At 43.5% G+C, this 18,951-nt stretch overlaps 1 protein-coding gene across 1 annotated transcript in view; it reads left to right on the top strand.

The window, feature by feature from the left end:
• MYO1H (myosin IH) overlaps positions 1-18,951 on the top strand; it is a 47,284-nt gene that overhangs the window by 15,948 nt on the left and 12,385 nt on the right. Inside the window, exons 13-19 of the mRNA XM_036822857.1 lie at positions 2,070-2,161; positions 3,875-3,969; positions 6,839-6,885; positions 10,072-10,152; positions 11,301-11,406; positions 12,134-12,251; positions 17,928-18,041. Of these exons, the coding sequence (XP_036678752.1) occupies positions 2,070-2,161; positions 3,875-3,969; positions 6,839-6,885; positions 10,072-10,152; positions 11,301-11,406; positions 12,134-12,251; positions 17,928-18,041 (653 nt within the window). The remainder of the gene's footprint in view (positions 1-2,069; positions 2,162-3,874; positions 3,970-6,838; positions 6,886-10,071; positions 10,153-11,300; positions 11,407-12,133; positions 12,252-17,927; positions 18,042-18,951) is intronic.

Genomic DNA, 18,951 nt, shown 5'->3' with positions numbered 1-18,951 from the left:
ATCAGGAGATCACAAGGAAAGAACTTTTATAATGAAAGCATGCGTATCTCTCTTCCATAGACATGGAAGGATGAGCCAGGGAACTGGGGACCTGGTTTAGGCACTTGGGGGAGGGGCTGCTTTCATGCTTGGCACTGAGCAGGGAGCCAGAAGACTTAAAGGAAGGCTTTATAAAGAATATCCATGGGGCTTCCCTGGTGGTGCAGTGGTTGAGAATCCGCCTGCCAATGCAGGGGACATGGGTTCGAGCCCTGGTCTGGGAAGATCCCACATGCCGCGGAGCAACTGGGCCCCTGAGCCACAACTACTGAGCCTGCGCGTCTGGAGCCTGTGCTCCGCAACAAGAGAGGCCGCGATAGTGAGAGGCCCGCGCACCGCGATGAAGAGTGGCCCCCGCTTGCCGCAACTAGAGAAAGCCGTTGCACAGAAACGAAGACCCAACACAGCCAAAAATAAATAAATAAATAAATAAATTAAAAAAAAAAAAAAGAATATCCACGGATCCTGAGTTGAGGCTCCGTGAGGTGGGCCTGTGACCTTCTTTTGAACTATTGTGACTTCTGAGAATATCAGGGTCCTCGAATCCACAATCGTTCCACTTCAAACATCAATGTCTCTAATAAATTCTGAAGGCCAGTGAGAAATGATTTCCCTGCCTAGCCTTCCATTCGGGATCATCTGTACTACGGTTTGCCTCCTTGTTAATGAGAATTACTGGTCCCCTTCCTCCTCCTGCCTCCCCGACAACTAACTGCTGTGTGAACCCACGATTCTAAAGCACACAGCCAGGGACATTGATGGGTGGCGACTGGAGTCGCCAGGAACATGGGCACCATCTTGATTCAGATCCCAGCCCTACTGCTTATTAGCTGTGTAAGCTTAGGTAGGTGTCTTAACCTCTCTGAGCTCCAATTTCATCATCTTTCAATGGGTCCAATGATAACAGCACTTACCTCAGAGAGGAGCTGTAAGGACAAATTAAGTGAAATAATACATGCAGAGGGCTTAGAACTATACCTGGTGCATGGCAAACATTCAGACTCTATCCGTTCAGCAAATACCTATTGAATGCTTACTTTGTGCCAGGATTCTGCCTTGTGCTTTGGGACACGGCAGTGGACAAAACAGGTCAAAACAGCTGCACTCAGAGGCTTTAAATTCTAGCATGGAGAGACTAACAACAAACAGGTGAATGGGCAAAATGCACAGATTGTGCAACGGAGAAAAAAGCAGGAAAGATTAGATGTGCTGGTGAGGGGGGTTCAATTTTAGGTAAGATGGTCTAGGAAGGACTCTCTGAGAAGGTGACATTTGAGCAAAGACCTGAAGGGGGACAAGCTGCGTGGGCGTCCAGGAAGCACAGACTGATGTAAGCTAGTACATGTACGTTCAAAGCGCCTGCAGATTGCTAGACTAGTATTTTAAAATACCTTAGTAATAAGTACTTGTTTCTATTTGGTTTGCCATAGATGGAATCAGAAAGCATAGAAATGTTGCTTTGTAAGAATTGTTTCACCAACGTGAACCCAGCTTTTTTGTTGTTTTAATAAAAGCTACAGGGTTGATTCATTTTTTTAAGATGGTCAATTAAGTGTTATCACTGTTGAGGACCCAAAACAGGAAATAGACATAGCTTGTGAAACAGGAAAGGTTAGACTCAACTAGCTTTACGGCTTGCTTTCCCTGAGGGCTTTGCTCCTAGTAAAAGAGGGTATGTTCTTGGCCAGCTGGTTATGAGTGGTTAAGAGACAATGAAGTTGAGTGTTTCAGCTGGTTATGAAAGCTGCGAAGTGTCCCTGGGAAGACTTTGGACATAGGCGTCAGACAGGTGGAAGAGTTGACTTTTCATGGAAATTTCCAGTCTCTCTGGTTCCAAGCTCCCCTGATCAGATTTGAGAAGCTGAGCACATGTGATGGATTACCCTTCCTCCCCCAGAAATGTTCACCCGAACTTGTGTGAGATGATATATTTCAATCCACTACATTTTGCCCCAGCTGGTGGGAGCATTTAAACTTGGAATTAATGGAGGGTGGTGCCATGAACAGAGACTTTTCTTTCTGTTTTGTAGGATGAAGAATGTATTCGTCCTGGTCCTGCTACAGACTTGAGTTTCCTGGAGAGATTGGAAGAGAAAGTGGGCAAGCACGCACACTTCCAAACGTAGGTGTCTCATTGCTAGGCTGTTGCATGGGGGAAGGTCACGTAGAGTTGACCTTTGAACAACACGAGTTTTAACTGCGTGGGTCCACTTATACATGGGCTTTTTTTTTCAATAGTAAATAGTTACAGTACTATGTGATCCCATCCCCTGTTGGTTGAATCCATGGATACGGAAGGCCAGCTATGAGTTATACACAAATTTTTGACTGCGTGGAGGTCGGTGCCCCTAAACCCCATGTTGTTCAAGGGTCAGCTGTATCTCCATTATCTTGGATATATGGACAGTGCTCTCCAAGAGTACAGATACTTCTTCATTCCTAGAAATATCATGATGATACGCCAACTGCACAACTTTTGTTGGTAGGGGTCAAGGTCATGTGAATTCCAAGTAGAATTTTTTTTTTAAGATTTTGTATCTTTATTCATCATTTCATTTTGGACACGTCCACATGCATGAAATGCCTCTTTTTAATTCAGGCATAAAATACATGCAGTGGTGTATGTCGATCTGAATTGTACAACCAGATGAATTATTATATTTGTGCGTACCCACATCACCATCCCACAGATGAAGACATAGAGCATTTACAGCACCCCAGAAAATCAACTAGAAATTTAACATAGTCTTTGAGACAAGGAGGAGAGAATTTAAGGGCATGTGCTCTGGAGTCGTAGGGAGCTGGTTATGAATCCCAGTTCAGCCACTTATTAGACACGTGACTTTGGGCAAGCAATACTCCTGAGTTTGAGTTTCCCCTTCTACAAGATGGTATAATTAATATACCTACCATATAGCATTGTAAATGACTACATAAATCACCTAGTGTAATTTCTGGCCATAGCAAAGATTCAATAAATTGTAGTGGCTTCATCAAACCCGTTATAGACTATTGAAAGGATAAATAAGTGGAACTGGATAAGTATATGAATCAAGAATGGGAAAATAAGTTGTAACATCTTCACAAATGGGATAATATATGGCCATGAGAATGAACAATGTATAATACATGCAATGATGTAGGTAAATCACAAAAGCATGTAATCAAGAGAAATCAGACACAAAAGAGTACATACTATATGGTTCCATTTCTATGAAATATCAAACCAGGTAAAAACAACGTCTTCTGTTAGATGTCAGGTTGTACCTGGAGAGGGCTCAAGGTTGGGGGTTCTCAGGGACTAGTAATGTTCTGTCTCTTGATCTGATGTGAGTCACACAGAAGAATTCAGTTTGCAAAAATTCATTGAGCTGTGCACTTGCGATATATGTGTACATAATATATATGTATATACATTTCCAAAAATTTATAAAAAATTATGAATCACCAGGATCTGAAAAACAATGTTTCATCAGTATTTTAGTCTCTCAGCATCATAAAAGTGTAAAGTAGTAAAACTGACTTTTAGGCATCACCTAGAAAAATGGAAGTTATTTCATTGTACAAATAAATGTGTTTCTGTGACTCATGTATTTTTTTTTCCATTCCTCGGTGCTTATGAGAAGGAAGGATCTAATTTTAGAGAAACCTTGGTCTGTAGCCAGAAGAAATAGGAGGCAAGGTTTCCTGGGAGCTGCCCTTTGTGGTTAGCTTTCAGTGCTGGCCTTCAGCTGATTGTCACAATCCTAAACAACTCTTTTGCTTAATATGTTGGTGCATTTGGTTGAAGTGAAGTAGAAAGTTTCATTTCGTGTCTATTTCTGTCTTGCTGCAGCCGGAAGCTGGCGGGTCCAAAGGGCAGAAAGAGGATTGGCTGGATGGAGTTCCGGCTCTTCCACTACGCGGGAGAGGTCACATACTGCACCGAGGGTGAGTGTCTGTAGGGCACAGGTCACAGGTCACAGCCATGCAGGTGCCCCCGAGTCCACTGAAAAAATGCTGCACATCTGTCTCAAATGTTCCCTAGCCCCGTGTGCAAACATGCCATTTTAAAAGCATTTTAAAAGTTTTTACTTTTGTATATAACCACTTTATTGTGATAATTCACATAGCATCTATTTCACCCGTTTAAAGTGTACAGCTCAACAGTTTTTAGTATATTCACTCTGCAGTTGTGCAACTATCGCCACATTCTGTTTTAGAACATTTCCCCATCACCCCAAGAAGAGCCCCTTTACTCATTAGCAGTCACTCCCCATTTTCCCCCAGCCCGTCTCCCCCAGCCCTAGGCAACAAACCAGTCTACTTTCTGTTTCTGTAGATTTGCCTATTCTGGACATTTCATAGAAATGGAATCACACAACGTGTGGACTTTTGTGTCTGGCTTCTTCACTTATATAATGTATAATGTTTTCAGGGTTCATCCACATTGTCATTCCTGTTTAATTGCCAAATAATATTCCATTGCATGTTTACACCACATTTTGTTTATCTCTTCATCAGTTGATGGGCATTTGGGTTGTTTCCTCTTTTTCGCTATTATAAATAATGCTGCTGTGAACATTTTTTCCAAAGCATTTTTCAAACACTTTCTTTTGTCACTTCTGCTTTAGGTTTTAGATAATTTTTGCTTCTAAATAAGTTTATTTTGTTAAAAAATCTTTAAAAAGTAAAATACTGTGTATTAGGTTTTTTCCCTTAAGTACAGAGTGGTATAAGAAAGAAAAACTTTTTAAAGAGGACAAATCTCTCTACGTATATAATTTATTGATTTTTGTTTAAAGAATAAAGTAATACACATGTAAGGCTAGAAATTTCTGACAGTACAGAAAAGTACAAAAGGAAAACTAAAAACCCCTTTTATTCTTAGTCTCTCCCTGAGGTAACCACAAGAACCAACTGGAAAATAAGAATGTCTTATGCATATATTTACACACGTGGGGACATGCACGTGTGCACACACACACACACATCTAAATAACACAGATTGTTATTTTGGGTTATCTCTTTTGCATTTTTCATTTAATGGATATTGGCAATCATTTGGACTCCAACTAATATTCATTGAGCGCTCACTATGGGCCAGGCACTGTCCCAAATGCTTTACCTCTGTAGCTCGCTTAGACCTTACAGAACCACCCTGTGAGGTGGGTAGCCTTATTAGCCGCCTTTTAATCTGTGAGGCACTGAACTCAGAGAAGTTAAATAACTTGACCAAGGTCACACACCCAGGCCTCTTGCCTCCAGACCTGCATTCGCTCTCCATAGCAACAAAGAGGCTCCTCTGCATTTCTTCTGAAAAGCTACAGGTACTCCCTGTGGGGCTGTGTCCTGTCATCTGTTTGACGGCCCCTGGTTGTTTCCAGCTTTGTCTCTTGTAAACACTGCTGTGTTTGACATTTTTGTCTATTCCACTTAGCCAATTTGTGCACATTATATACCTAGGATAAATTCCCAGAAGTGGCATTGCTAAGTTAAAGATTCTATCAAAAGTTCCTTTTGACCACTTCTGGGCATATATCCAAAAGAACTGAATGCAGGAACGCGAACAGATATTTGTACACCCATATACATAGGAGCATTATTCACAATAGCCTAAAGGTTGAAGCAACTCAAGTGTCCGTCGATGGATGAACAGATAAACAAAATGTATTCTATCCTTTCAATGGAACATTATTCAGGCTTAAAAAGGCAAGAAATTCTGGCACCTGCTACAACATGAATGAACCTTGAAAACATTGTGCTAAGTGAAATAAGCCAAACACAAAAGGACAAATCCGATAGGATTCCACTTACGTGAGGTACGTAGTCAAATTCATAAAGACAGAAAGTAGAGTAGGGGTTATCAGGGGCTTCAGGGAGGAGGAATGGGGAATTAGTGTTTAACCAGTACAAATTTTCAGTTGGGGAAAAGGAAAAGTGTTCTGGAGATGGATGGATGGTTGCACAACAATATGAATTCACTTAAAGCCACTGAACTATACACTTAAAGATAGTTTAAATGGTAAATTTTATGTTATATATGTTTTACCTCAATAAAAATGTTAGTTTTGATAAGTCCAAATTGTCATCTAAAAAGGTTGTATCTTAGACATTGCTGATGCATCTTTTTTCTTTTTTTTCCTGCTGCATGTCATCTTTAGCTGGTTTTGGCTTTATAATGCCATCTAGTTACTAATTTAATTACTAACTGGCTAGGTTTTAAGTGAGCATTGATAAGCCAAGTTTTAAAATTGGAAATAATGTGTCTTCCTTTGATGCCATTGGGTACCACTAGTCCAAGTGCTTGAGCTTGATTTTTGTCAGTGGTGGGGGTGATTTTCCTATCCATCTACATAATCTCACCTGGCCGCCCTTGGAATTCAGCTCCATTCCATTGTTTCAATGTCATTCATTGTATGTGTAGTTCTTTACTACGGCACGTGTACAATACTCAGTGTGAAGACTCTACATTCATGTGATAGCTCATCGGGGTTTTGCGTGTAGCATGTGAGCTATAGGTCAGTTCTGAGGACTTGGCTCTTGACCAAAGATGGCGTTATCCCCCAGGGACATCTAGCAGTGTCTAGAGACCTGGCATCTAGTGGGTAGAGGCCAGGGATGCTGCTAAACATCCACAATACACAGGACAGCCCCCAAAACAAAGAATGATCCAGCCCCAAATGCCAGTATTGCCAAGGCTGAGAAACTCTAATGCTAAAAGATTATTTTTAGGATTTCCCTTTGCAATCAGTTGGGACGGAATTGTATTTTTAGTCAAAAACATTGATTCAGGGATTTCTCATTCAATGTTTTACAGGATTCTTGGAAAAAAACAATGATCTCCTCTACAGACATCTGAAAGAAGTAAGTCTGAAACTTAAGTATATGTATTTCTGATGGTTATGAGATATCAACTGTGATACTAATTTTGGGGTAGATTTGGCCTTCTGGACTTTTCTCTTCCATGCATTATATTAGAACTCCAGCATGTCATGGCCGGAACAGACATTTAAGATCATCTGTATGAACACTTGACTCAACAAACCCATTCATATGTGTGTGGTGTCCCTCCTGTGTGCCAGGCATGGTGCTAGCTCTGGGGTCCCAGTGGTGAACAAGACAGTCCTTGTTCTCATGGGGCTTATCATCGGGCGGTGGGGGCAGGGTGGGGAGGGAAGGAGGAGTGGCTGAGAATAAATACATACACAATTAAGTTATCCATCAGTGAGAAGTGCTATGAAGAAAATAAGGAGCTATGATTGAGAGGGACATTTTAAATTTAGTTTAAGTGGTCAGAGAAAACACCCTCATCGAGGTGACTTTGAACTGAAACCTGAATGAGAAGGATCTTGGACTTGGGAACATCAGGGGCTACTCCAGGTAGAGGGACCAGCATGTGCAAAGGCCCCGAGGCCCAGGTGAGCTCAGCATGTGTTTAGTGAGGGACAGTGTTAGAGGGGGCTGAGAGCTCAGCAGGATGAGGTCCCCAGGGAGGAGTAGAGATCTTGTCTTAGAGCAGTGGGAATACACTGGAGTGACACAAACCAAGGATGAAGAAACTGAGACCCAGAAAGATCATGACTTGTTCAAGGCCCTATCTCAAGGTGGGGCTGGAACCAGGATATGCCCCTGGGGCTACCAATGAAATTCCATCTCTTTTCATATGCCTCACTGATCAGAGAAACCTTGGGTTTTCTTAAGCCTTTATTTTGTATTAAAATAGTTAACTGTTTTTTAAAAATTGGATCGTATTTAATGAGCTTGGTTTATAAAAAGCTTAAACCTAGAGAGACATTTTCAGAGAGAACACGCAAACGGTTCATCTCAGGAGTGTTTTCTGCCCTTCCCTATTTTTCTCTACCACTTTAGGACCACTTGTCCCAACCTCTGGGATTCAGGATGGATAAGCGATTCCTAACTTTGGATGTTTGCTCCAGGCGGGTGCTCCCTGGGTCTGAGTCTCAGCCTGACCCTGTCCCAGCGGGGGGGTCTCATGGCAGATTTCCCCATCGGTGAAGTGGGTCTGTTGATGCCTTCCTCTTGGAGTGGAAGGTCCTGTTGGACAAATGGGAGACAGTATTCCCCTTGTGGCTTTCCCTTCTGTGGGCATTGCCCGTCCCCTTCACAAACCCATCCATGGGAGGGTGCTTCCCACAGGAAGAATCTCTAAATCTCCCACTTTTTCCACCAGGGCTGAAGTTCCTTGTACTTTCTGAGATGGGTGCTTTCTAATTTTTAAAATTTCCTATCTGCAAATTACTCTCTTATGCCACTGTGAGTATAAAATTGGGGTGAGTTTAAAAAAATTCTAAATTTTAACTGTGGCAAAATACACATACATAATATGAAATTTACTATGTCAATCATTTTTAAGTGCACAGTTCAGTTGTGTTAAGTACATTCCCATTGTTGTGCAATCCACCTCCAGAACTCTTTTCATCTTGCAAAACTGGAACTCTGTACCCATTAACCACTAACTCCCTTATTCCCCCTCCCCTCCAGCCCTTGGCAACCACTATTCTACCTTCTATATGAATTTGGCTACTCTAGGTACTTATATAAGTGAAATTACACAGTATTTGTCTTTTGTATCTGGCTTGTGTCACTTAGCATCATGTTGTCAAGCTTCATCCATGTTGTTGCATGTGTCAGAATTTCCTTCCTTTTTAAGGCTGAATCATCCTCCATCGTATGGCTATAAGGAAAAAAAATTTTTGTGTGTGTCAAATTAAAATTTTTGAAAAGATATGCACAGAAGGAAAAATCAGACATACCAAAGCTGATGTCCTTGGACCCATGTCACCAAGTCCCTCTCCTGAGAGCCAGCTGCTCTAACCAGTTTATTGTGTATCCTCCCAGGGATGGGACAGACCAGGACGTGTGTGTGTGTGTGTGTGTGTGTCTCCCCCTTTTTCTTTTCTCTTCATACACACTATGCATGTGGTCCTGCATCTTGCTATTTTTCACTTAACACCGTATCTTGGAGATCATTCTTAAAGAGCTGGTTTGTTCTGTAGCAGCCTAGCTGGACTGGAAATAATTACTGCTTCATCATGTCCAAGGGAAAATAATCAGATGGCCTCACCAAGTAGACAGAGCACTGGATATAGTACAGGTTTTCCTCAACTTACATGGGTTACATCCTGATAAACCCATCATATATTGAAAATATCATAAGTTGAAAATGCATTGACTACACCTAGCTACTGAACATCATAGCTTAGCCTATCCCATCTTAAAGGTGCTCAGAATGGTTACATTAGCCTATAATTGGGCCAAATCACCTAATACAAAGCCTATTCTATAATAAATTATTGAATATCTCATGTTATTGATTGAATACTGTACTGAAAGTGAAAAACAGAATGGTTTTGAGTATATTGGTGGTTCACCCTTGTGATCGCATGGCTGACGGAGCCGTGGCTTGCTGGGCTGCCCAGCGTCATGAGAGTGTTGTAACCCCGGGGAAAAGATCAAAAACCAAAATTCAAAGTATGGTTTCTATTGAACGTTCATCACTTTCACACCACTGTAAAGTCAAACCATCGTAAGTCGGGAACGGTCTGTATTTGAACATTTTCTTCTACATGTGATTGTGTTTTTTTTTTTTAATTAATTAATTTTTTTTGGCTGTGTTGGGTCTTCGTTGCGGTGCATGGGCTTCTCATTGCAGTGGCTTCTCTTGTTGCGGAGCACGGGCTCTAAGCGCGCAGTCTTCAGTAGTTGTGGCACACAGGCTCAGTAGTTGTGGCTCACGGGCTCTAGAGCGCAGGCTCAGTAGTTGTGGCACACGGACTTAGTTGCTCCGAGACATGTGGGATCTTCCCGGACCAGGGCTCAAACCTGTGTCCCCTGCATTGGCAGGCGGATTCTTAATCACTGTACCACCAGGGAAGTCCCTATGATTGTGTTTTTTTCCCCTCTTCTTCTTCAAGTGCTCCCAAGGCAGATGGCTCTGGTCCATTGTGCACACTTAACGTGAACTTTCCTGAAGACCCCTTAATGATTTCTGAAGCAGCAAATGTGGTACTCATTTCTCTTTACCTACAGGTGCTGTGCAGGTCCAAAAACAGAATCCTGAAGGAATGCTTCCGGGTGGCCGAGTTAGAAAACCGGAGAAGGCCACCAACAGTGAGTGGCAGGGGGAAATGCCTGTGCAAGATTGGAAAGGTAGCAAAAATCACCCAGAGGGTGCAAGTACTTTAGTTACCTATGCTTTTTAAGCTGTCCTCTCCTTTTTTTGGAAGTATCACTCTCTAAATGTTCTACTAAATATATATTTTCCAAGGTTAGAACCAGTGTGTTCATTTGCAGACATTCATTGAGCACCTACTGTGTGTCAGGCACTGTGCTGGGCACAGGGGTATCTACCAATAACAGAACAGACAGTGTTCCTGCCCTCGTGGGGTTTACAATCTAGTGGGAGGTGGTATAGGAAGATACAGTAAGTCCCCTACACACAAACCTTCAAGTTGCGAACTTTCAAAGCTGCAGACGTGCGTGCCATCAACGTCAGGCGTGAGTGAAATTGCAGCTCGCCCTCCATCTCCCATTGCTGATGATCCTTCAGCTCTACCATCTCCCACCTCCTCTCCCTCCTCCAGTCAGTAACTCTTCTTGCCTGTTCACTCAATGCCAGCCCCTGTATGCCAGCTGTTGTACTGCACTACTGTACTTTTCAAGGTGCTATACTGTAAGATTAAAAATGTTTTCTTATTTTTTGTGTTTGTTTTTAATTCACTATTTGTGTGAAAAGTATTATAAACCTATTACAGTACAGTACTACATAGCCGATTGTGTTAGTTCAGCACCTAGGCTAACTTTGTTGGACTTATGAACAAATTGGACTTAATGTGCTCTCAGAACGGAATTTGTTCATATGTAGGGGACTTACTGTATCATCAAATAAAGAAAGAAATTACAGTAGTGCGAGTGTCATAAAGGAAGCTTGGTAACAAGGAAACAGGAAGGTGGTGGAGGGTAATTGGCTCAGTGGCAATGCCGGCTCCCACGAGGTGCTCACTTTGTATTCGCCAAGTGAGGGAAGCATCCTGGAAAGGTGCTTGTCCAGCCTCCACTTGACAAGACTGAGCTTGGGCCTCTCAGGCCAGGACATTCAAAGCCTTCTCTTAATGGACAAAACAGTTCATGACAGGTAACGAGTAGAACAGTCTGTCGAGTGTTTGGGTCTAAAGGGCCAGTCTTGTGATTTAACCAGTCTTCTCTGTATAAATGGGGAGCAACGGCGTCTGTTTAGCTCATTCTCTCTCTCCCTGCAGGTGGGAACTCAGTTTAAAAACAGTCTGAGCAGCCTTCTGGAAATTCTCATCTCTAAGGAACCTTCGTACATCCGTTGCATCAAGCCCAACGAGAGTAAAGAACCCAGTGAGTTGTGAATTGTTCAGAACACTGAGGTCAGGGAAATGAGGCTGGGAGGAAAACCAAGACGACGGTGGGGAAAGTCCTAAAACCCACCACAGGCTTGCTGCTTGTTCTCTGTATTAAATAATAGAAGGCAAATGAATAAGGAGGAGGGTTCCTTTCATGGTCCTGTGTGAGCTTTGCTCAGAGTGTGGCCAGTTTCAGGACTAACACAGCTGAGCCAAGCAGACCTCAGAGGTGAGGGGAAGCAATACTGCTTCTCTCCAGCCAGTGAAGAATCTTCCAAAATGGTCTATGACTTGGGTATTTTCTAAGCTTGTGCCATGGTCTCATGACAAAGCTGTACAGTCAAAGGCTTATAGAATCCAGGCAGGAAGAGCGAATGCGTGAAGCAGACCAGCTGTAATGCAGTAGGGAACGGAGGGGACTGTGGTCAACTGGAGAGGGCACACCCTGTCTAAAGGGGCAGTCCTCCTTCCTTAGGGCCATTTGTTGCCATGTGGGGCTCTAGGCCCAGAATGGCCAGATCTCATGGATTTTCAAGAGAAACCAGAAATTCAGATTTTCCTGTAAAATTCCCCCATGAAGAGAAACACAATTAGGACCTAACAAAACATGCCTGGTGGCCAGACCCAGCCCACAGGTCGTCAGCTTGCAGCCTCTGGTCTGCCTTGGTTGAAACAGAGCCACAGGGTCCTTCACCGTCACTCTTCCTTCTGTGTTTCCAAAGGCAAGTTCGATGACTTCCTCATAAGGCATCAGGTCAAGTACCTGGGGCTGATGGAGCACCTGCGGGTGAGACGGGCCGGCTTTGCGTACCGACGGAAATACGAGCATTTCTTGCAAAGGTAAAGTTTGTTTTGTTGATCTGAAGCCAGTGAAGTGTGTGGCGATGAATAAAAGGCTGTCCCCCAGGGAACTCCGTTTGCTTCTTAACTGCTGTAGCGGTGACAGTGATGAACACTGACATTTCAGAGAATAGGAAGCTGACTTGGTTTGCCACCTTCTCTTCATTTCGCTAAGCCCCTAACTTCTTGGAATCTAGGAAGTACAAGATGCCATGCACAGACTTGCCTCCAGGGGGCAGACGTGGGACATGCACGCTTGGGGTCGTACTTGGCTGGGGAAGACCCTTCCCATGGCGACCATGGGTGCTGGTTTTAGTGCGGTCAGTCTGGGAGCAATCCCCTTGACCTCATGGGCTGTCCAGAGACACAGGTGTAGTGGTGATAACATGGGCATTGGAGCCACAGATTCTTGGGTGGGAATCCCCATTCTTTCTCTTCCAACTGAGACCTAATTCCTCATGTGTAACACGGGGATTAAATTGCTCTCGAGGAGTTTGTAAGGATTTAATCATATAACCACCACCACTACTACTATGGCCCAAATTGCTTGTGCATGCAGTTGGGCTGCATGTCATTCGTGCTACCAAGAAAACAACACATTGTTACACTCACGAGAGAAGCATAATAAAATGGTTCTTTTTGTGGGTCAACATGGTTGAATATCAGTAGTTTCATATTTTAACTTAATATTAGACTTCTTTTTTATTTTTTAAATTTTTTTAAATTGAAGTATAGTTGATTGACAATGTTGTGCCAGTCTCTGCTGTATAGAAAAGTGACTCATTCAAAAAGAGTCATGTACCAAAATGTTCATTGCAGCTCTATTTACAATAGCCAGGACATGGAAGCAACCTAAGTGTCCATCATCGGATGAATGGATAAAGAAGATGTGGCACATATATACAATGGAATATTACTCAGCCATAAAAAGAAATGAAATGGAGGTATTTGTAATGAGGTGGATGGAGTTAGAGTCTGTCATACAGAGTGAAGTAAGTCAGAAAGAGAAAAACAAATACAGTATGCTAACACATATATATGGAATCTAAGGGGAAAAAAAAAAAAAGGCCATGAAGAACCTAGTGGCAAGACGGGAATAAAGACACAGACCTACTAGAGAATGGACTGGAGGATATGGGGAGGGGGAGGGGTGAGATGTGACAGGGTGAGAGAGTGTCATGGACATATATACACTACCAAATGTAAAATAGATAGCTAGTGGGAAGCAGCCGCATAGCACAGGGAGATCAGCTCGGTGCTTTGTGACCACCTAGAGGGGCGGTATGGGGAGGGTGGGAGGGAGGGAGATGCAAGAGGGAAGAGATATGGGAACATATGTATATGTATAACTGATTCACTTTGTTATAAAGCAGAAACTAACACACCATTGTAAAGCAATTATACTTCAATAAAGATGTTTAAAAAAAAAAAAAAAAGAAAAGTGACTCAGCTATACACATATATACATTCTTTTTTTAATATTCTTTTTCACTATGGTTTATCCCAGGAGATTGGATATGGTTCCCTGTGCTATACAGTAGAACCTTGTTGTTTATCCGTTCTAAATGTCATAGTTTGCATCTATTAACCCTAAACTCCCAGGCCATCCCTTTCCCTCCTCTTCTCCCCCTTGGCAACCACAAGTCTGATCTCTACGTCTGTGAGTCTATTTCTGTTTTGTAGATAGGTTCATTTGTGAATATTAGGCTTCTTTTGAAGTACAACTTCATAATTATAAAAAGCACATGCATGAGGTTACATTTTCAATCCAATTCCTCGCATTTTGCAATTTACATCAAGATCCTGTGCTCTGAAACTTCATCATTTTTTGGTGCTCTTATTTTCAGCCCCTCATTTAATCTCAGATTTTTCTCTACCCATGGATCTTGCTTATTTTTCTCCCATGAGCCTCGTGTCTTGATAATTAATATCTGTTTGTATGCATTTATTAAGTAACCATCTCTTTCCTCACTGTTGTTTTTTAATGATTTACCTGCTGATCTAAACCTCTGATGAGTATTGTCAGCATTAACCTTTTGAGTTGATACAATTTCAGCTAAATACACTGAGGATTTTATTGACCTGTGTGGTTCTATCTTGAGAAACAGTATAAGTGTCTTTGGGTTTTAGAAACAGTGAAAAGAGTTACAGACAACCCCACCCCAAATACTACCTTGGAAGGCTCAGCGGGGCCCGGGACCCCAGGCTTGGAAATCTCTGCCCGGCTTTGCTCTACGCTATAGGTACATTTGGATAAGCATCTCCATCCCAGTCCTCACAGATGAAACACCATCACAGGTGTCCCACTGGAGGCCCGTCTGGAGGGCAGGTAGGAAGGAAACGTGGGACCCTCAAGCAGCCTAGAGTCAGAGGCTGGTTGTCACCCCCCTCTCCTTTTTGTCCTCTCTCCTTTTTTCTTTCATCTGTCACCATTTGGGGACCACACTGCCAGTGGATAGCCATGGTTTTCTTTTCCTAAACAGCTTCATTGAGATATAATTCACCGACTTTACAATTCACCCACTTAAAGCATCAGTGGTTTCTGGTATTCACAGATCTATGCAAGCACAGTCCATTTGAGAACACTTTCATGCCTTCAAAAAGAAACCTCATACCCTTTAGCTATAAATGCCCTAACTCCTTACCAACCTGCCCCAGCCCTAAGCCACCACCACTCTACTTTCTGTCTTTATAGATTTCCCTATTCTGGACATTTCATACAAGTGTGGTCGTATCATATATGGACTTTAGTGTCTGGCTTCTTTCTCTTAGCATGATGCTTTTAATGTTCATCTATGTTATAGCATGTGTCAGCACTTCATTCCTTTTTATGGCTGAATGATACTCAATTGTGTGGACAGACAACATTTTATTTATCCATTCCTCTGTTGATGGGCATTTGGGTTGTTTCCATTATTTGGCTATTCTGAATAATGCTGCTGGGAACACTCAAGTACAAGTTTTAGTGTGATCATATGCTCTCATTTCTTTGGGCACATACCTAGGAGTAGATTACTGGGTCAGATGATAACTCAGTGTTTGTTTGAGGATCTGCCCGTCTTTTTGCCAGGGTTGTTTTTTTTTTTGTGGTGGTGGGTTAGGGTTAGGTGGGGAGAACCTCCTTGACATACCAGTTTTGCTCATCAGCGACTTGTCATTCACCCTTATCTCATCCATTTTTCTGAATCTGAAGTCTAGTGAAAATGGAAGCAGCAGCTACTGCCCACCCTGGCCCCAAAACACGCAGGCATTTGCCGTTCCAGTCTTCCTGCGTTTTTTCCTACTTTGCTGCTATCGGGCTTGTTTATTCTTTCTATAAATATTAGTGAGCCCCTGCTTTGTACCAGCACTGTCCAAGGTGCTGGGTAACAGCAGTGAACAAGACAGACCCCACCCCTGCCCATATGGAGTGTACTTTCTACTGGCGATAACAGGGAGATATAGGAGGTCAGGCGGGGCGTACATTCTTTGAAGGAAAATGAATCCGGGTTGGGGAAAGAGTGGTCCAGGAGGGCCTCTCCAAGTAAGGAAGGGAGCCATGAGGATATTTGGAGGCAGCTGTCCGGGCAGGAGAGCCTGGAGGTGGGAACTGGGCAGCTTGAGGACCAGCTAGGAGGCTGGCAATGCTGCAGGACAGTGGCCCAGGGGAAGGCAGGAGAGGCCCACGGGAATGGGCTGGAGATGTCCGAATGTGTGCACCCTCCCTGGCACTGCTTCCCTTGATCAGGGAGCGACTGCATCTCAGAGTTAAAAAGGACAGAAGTTATGAGTCCCTCTACCCTACAGGTATTTAAAGCATCTCCCCATCTCCTCTGTGTCTGTCTAGCCCATGTTTAGACAGCTTTGATGGTGTGTGCTAGTGAGGGGCCTGCACCAGACAGGAGGGAGCAGGGCCTGGCGTTGCTCTGCGTTCCCTGGGGTTGGCATGTGTCTGTACCTTTGTGTGTGGCAGTAACAGCGGGAAGTCATCAGGGAAGAACATGTGACACTTAATGTCTGTCTTAGTTCAGGCTGCTATGACAAAGTTCCATAAACTGGGTGCCTTATAAACAACAGAAGTTTATTTCTCACAGTTCTGGAGGCTAGAAATCCAAGATCAGGGAGCCAGCACGGTCAGGTTCTGGTGAGAGCCCTCGTCTGGATTGCACCCTGCTCTCTTCTCATCACATCCTCACATGGTGGAAAGAGGGCAAGGGAGCTCTCTGGGGTCTCTTTTATAAGGGAACAAGTCCCAAGGATGAGGGATCCACCCTCCTGACCTAATCACCTTCCAAAGGCCCCATCTCCTAATACCATCACATTGGGGGGTTAGGATTCTTCAACATATGAATTTGGGGGCGGGAGGACACAAACATTCAGTTCATTGCGATGTCCTTAATGGATTTTCTCATAAAGTATAATTCCAGGAAAATAAACATGTTCTTAATGGTTTGACATTTGATTTTAAAATAATACAAACCATATAATGATATTAAGGGAAGGAAGTGTAATAGGAGTACTGTAGCTAACAGCTTTTGAAGTCTCAGACTGTGCCAAATACTTTCCATGGGGTATCTCATTTCAACCTCGTGACGACCCCACAAGGAAGGTCCTGCCATTCATTGTTTATGCTGCAAAGTGAGGAGGTGAAGCGACTTGTCCGGCTCCTGAGCTGGGCTCCAACCCAAGCAGTGCGGCTCCAGTCCGGTGGCTCCAGTGGTGTCGCTCTAGCCTTAGTCCACAGGCACTTCTGAATTCTGCATTCACTTTTTTCATTACATTACAGACATCATGGTTATCTTTATCGCGACCACATATTAGAAGGGAGTTGCATTTTATACTGAAATCAGGTTCTTAAGTCAACCTTGGGTCCAAAATTTACCCTTGAAAAATCCCTCATCACTTATCAAGCATGATACCTTTTCTTCCCGTGCTGGACTGTACTTGTTTATACATTCCTTTTTCTCTTGATGGACATTTGGGTTGTTTCCACCTTTTGTCAATTATAAATAATGATGCTTCAAATATTCACGTGTAAGCTTTTGTGCAGACATATGTTTTCATGTCTCTTGCGTATACACCTAGGAGCAGAATTGAGTTTCTTGGGTAGAGTGTCTGATGTGAGGTCATTGTTCTATGAAGACAGGCCGAACCTCCCACCCTGTTGAAACAGTTCCTCTTGTTTCTTTTTTTTTTTTTTAAACGAACCCCCTCACTTTTTTTTTTTTTTTAATTTTATTTATTTATTTATTTATTATTTATGGCTGTGTTGGGTCTTCGTTTCTGTGCGAGGGCTTTCTCTAGTTGCGGCAAGTGGGGGCCACTCTTCATCGCGGTGCGCGGGCCTCTCACTATCGCGGCCTCTCTTGTTGCAGAGCACAGACTCCAGACGCGCAGGCTCAGTAATTGTGGCACACGGGCCTAGTTGCTCCGCGGCATGTGGGATCTTCCCGGACCAGGGCTCGAACCCGTGTCCCCTGCATTGGCAGGCGGATTCTCAACCACTGCGCCACCAGGGAAGCCCCCGTCTTGTTTCTTTATTGCTGAGTATATATTGTTGAATTCTAGGAAGTGGGTGTGATGCGTCTACTCTATTACTCTGAGTGGTTGGTGTGCCCAGCGGAGTGAAGCTGACCTCGAGGGGAGCTAGTTAGTGTAAGGTCTGCGGCTTCCTAAACATGCCTCTCCCCTCCCTAGGTACAAGTCCTTGTGCCCAGACACCTGGCCGCACTGGCACGGGCCTCCAGCAGAGGGCGTAGAGCGGCTGATCAAGTACATTGGCTACGAACCCGAGGAGTACAAGTTAGGGAGGTGAGTGTCCCGGAAATCGCTGTCAAAATGTTTTCCTAATTGATCCGTATCCATCTTGAGCCTGGAGATTCATTCTTCAGGAGTTTACGTAGATTTATAAGCAGATACTTGCATTCACTCAATTTAAATGCATCTCTGTAAAGAAAAAACTCTCCTGTGTGTCTCTACTCTCAATGCTTCCCTCACACTCAAAACACTCCATCACACTTCTAACACCAGCTGGGTGTCCTACAATTAAACTCACTTCTGACAGTCTACCTGGAGATGGTGTCAGATCCCGCGGGTTAAGGGCTCAGTCTCCCAAGACTGTCTATCCTCCCTTCAGAGGCCAATCACAAGTCCAGTTTGTCACCTGTGTTTCTGACCAATCAGCTATAAATTGGAGGTCCCCATGACCCCCTCCTTGGGTTTGATTAACTTTTCTAGAGTAGCTCAAAGAATCAGGAAAATACTTTACTTACTGGATTACCAGTTTATTACAAAAGGATATAACTTGGGAACAGTCAGATAGAAGAGACACACAGGGCAAGGTATGTGGGAGAGGGTGCGGAGGTCCCATGCTCTCTCCAGGTGCACCCAGAAGATCTCCAAATCATGCCTTTTGGGGGTTTTATAGAGGCATAGGCATGATTGATAAATTCACTGGACAGTGGTCATTCATTCAACCTCGCGCCCCTCTCCCCTCCCCAGGAGCGGGGCTGAAAGTTCCAACCCTCTAATCTCAAGGTTGGTTTCCCTGGCAACCAGTTCCCATCCTTAGGTTATCTAGGGGCTTTCCAAACATCAGCTGTTAGCATAAACTCAGGTGTGGTGTGGTTGAAAGGGGTTTGTTATAAATAATAAAAGACACGGAGAAAGGGGGTGGGGAGGGATAAATTGGGAATTTGGGATTAGCAGATACAAACTACTA

The sequence above is a fragment of the Balaenoptera musculus genome, chromosome 14 (genome assembly GCF_009873245.2).
Source record: "Balaenoptera musculus isolate JJ_BM4_2016_0621 chromosome 14, mBalMus1.pri.v3, whole genome shotgun sequence".
Classification (NCBI taxonomy): domain Eukaryota; kingdom Metazoa; phylum Chordata; class Mammalia; order Artiodactyla; family Balaenopteridae; genus Balaenoptera; species Balaenoptera musculus.
Note: the sequence above shows the minus strand (reverse complement) of the source record. Positions and strands in the feature narration are given on the sequence as shown.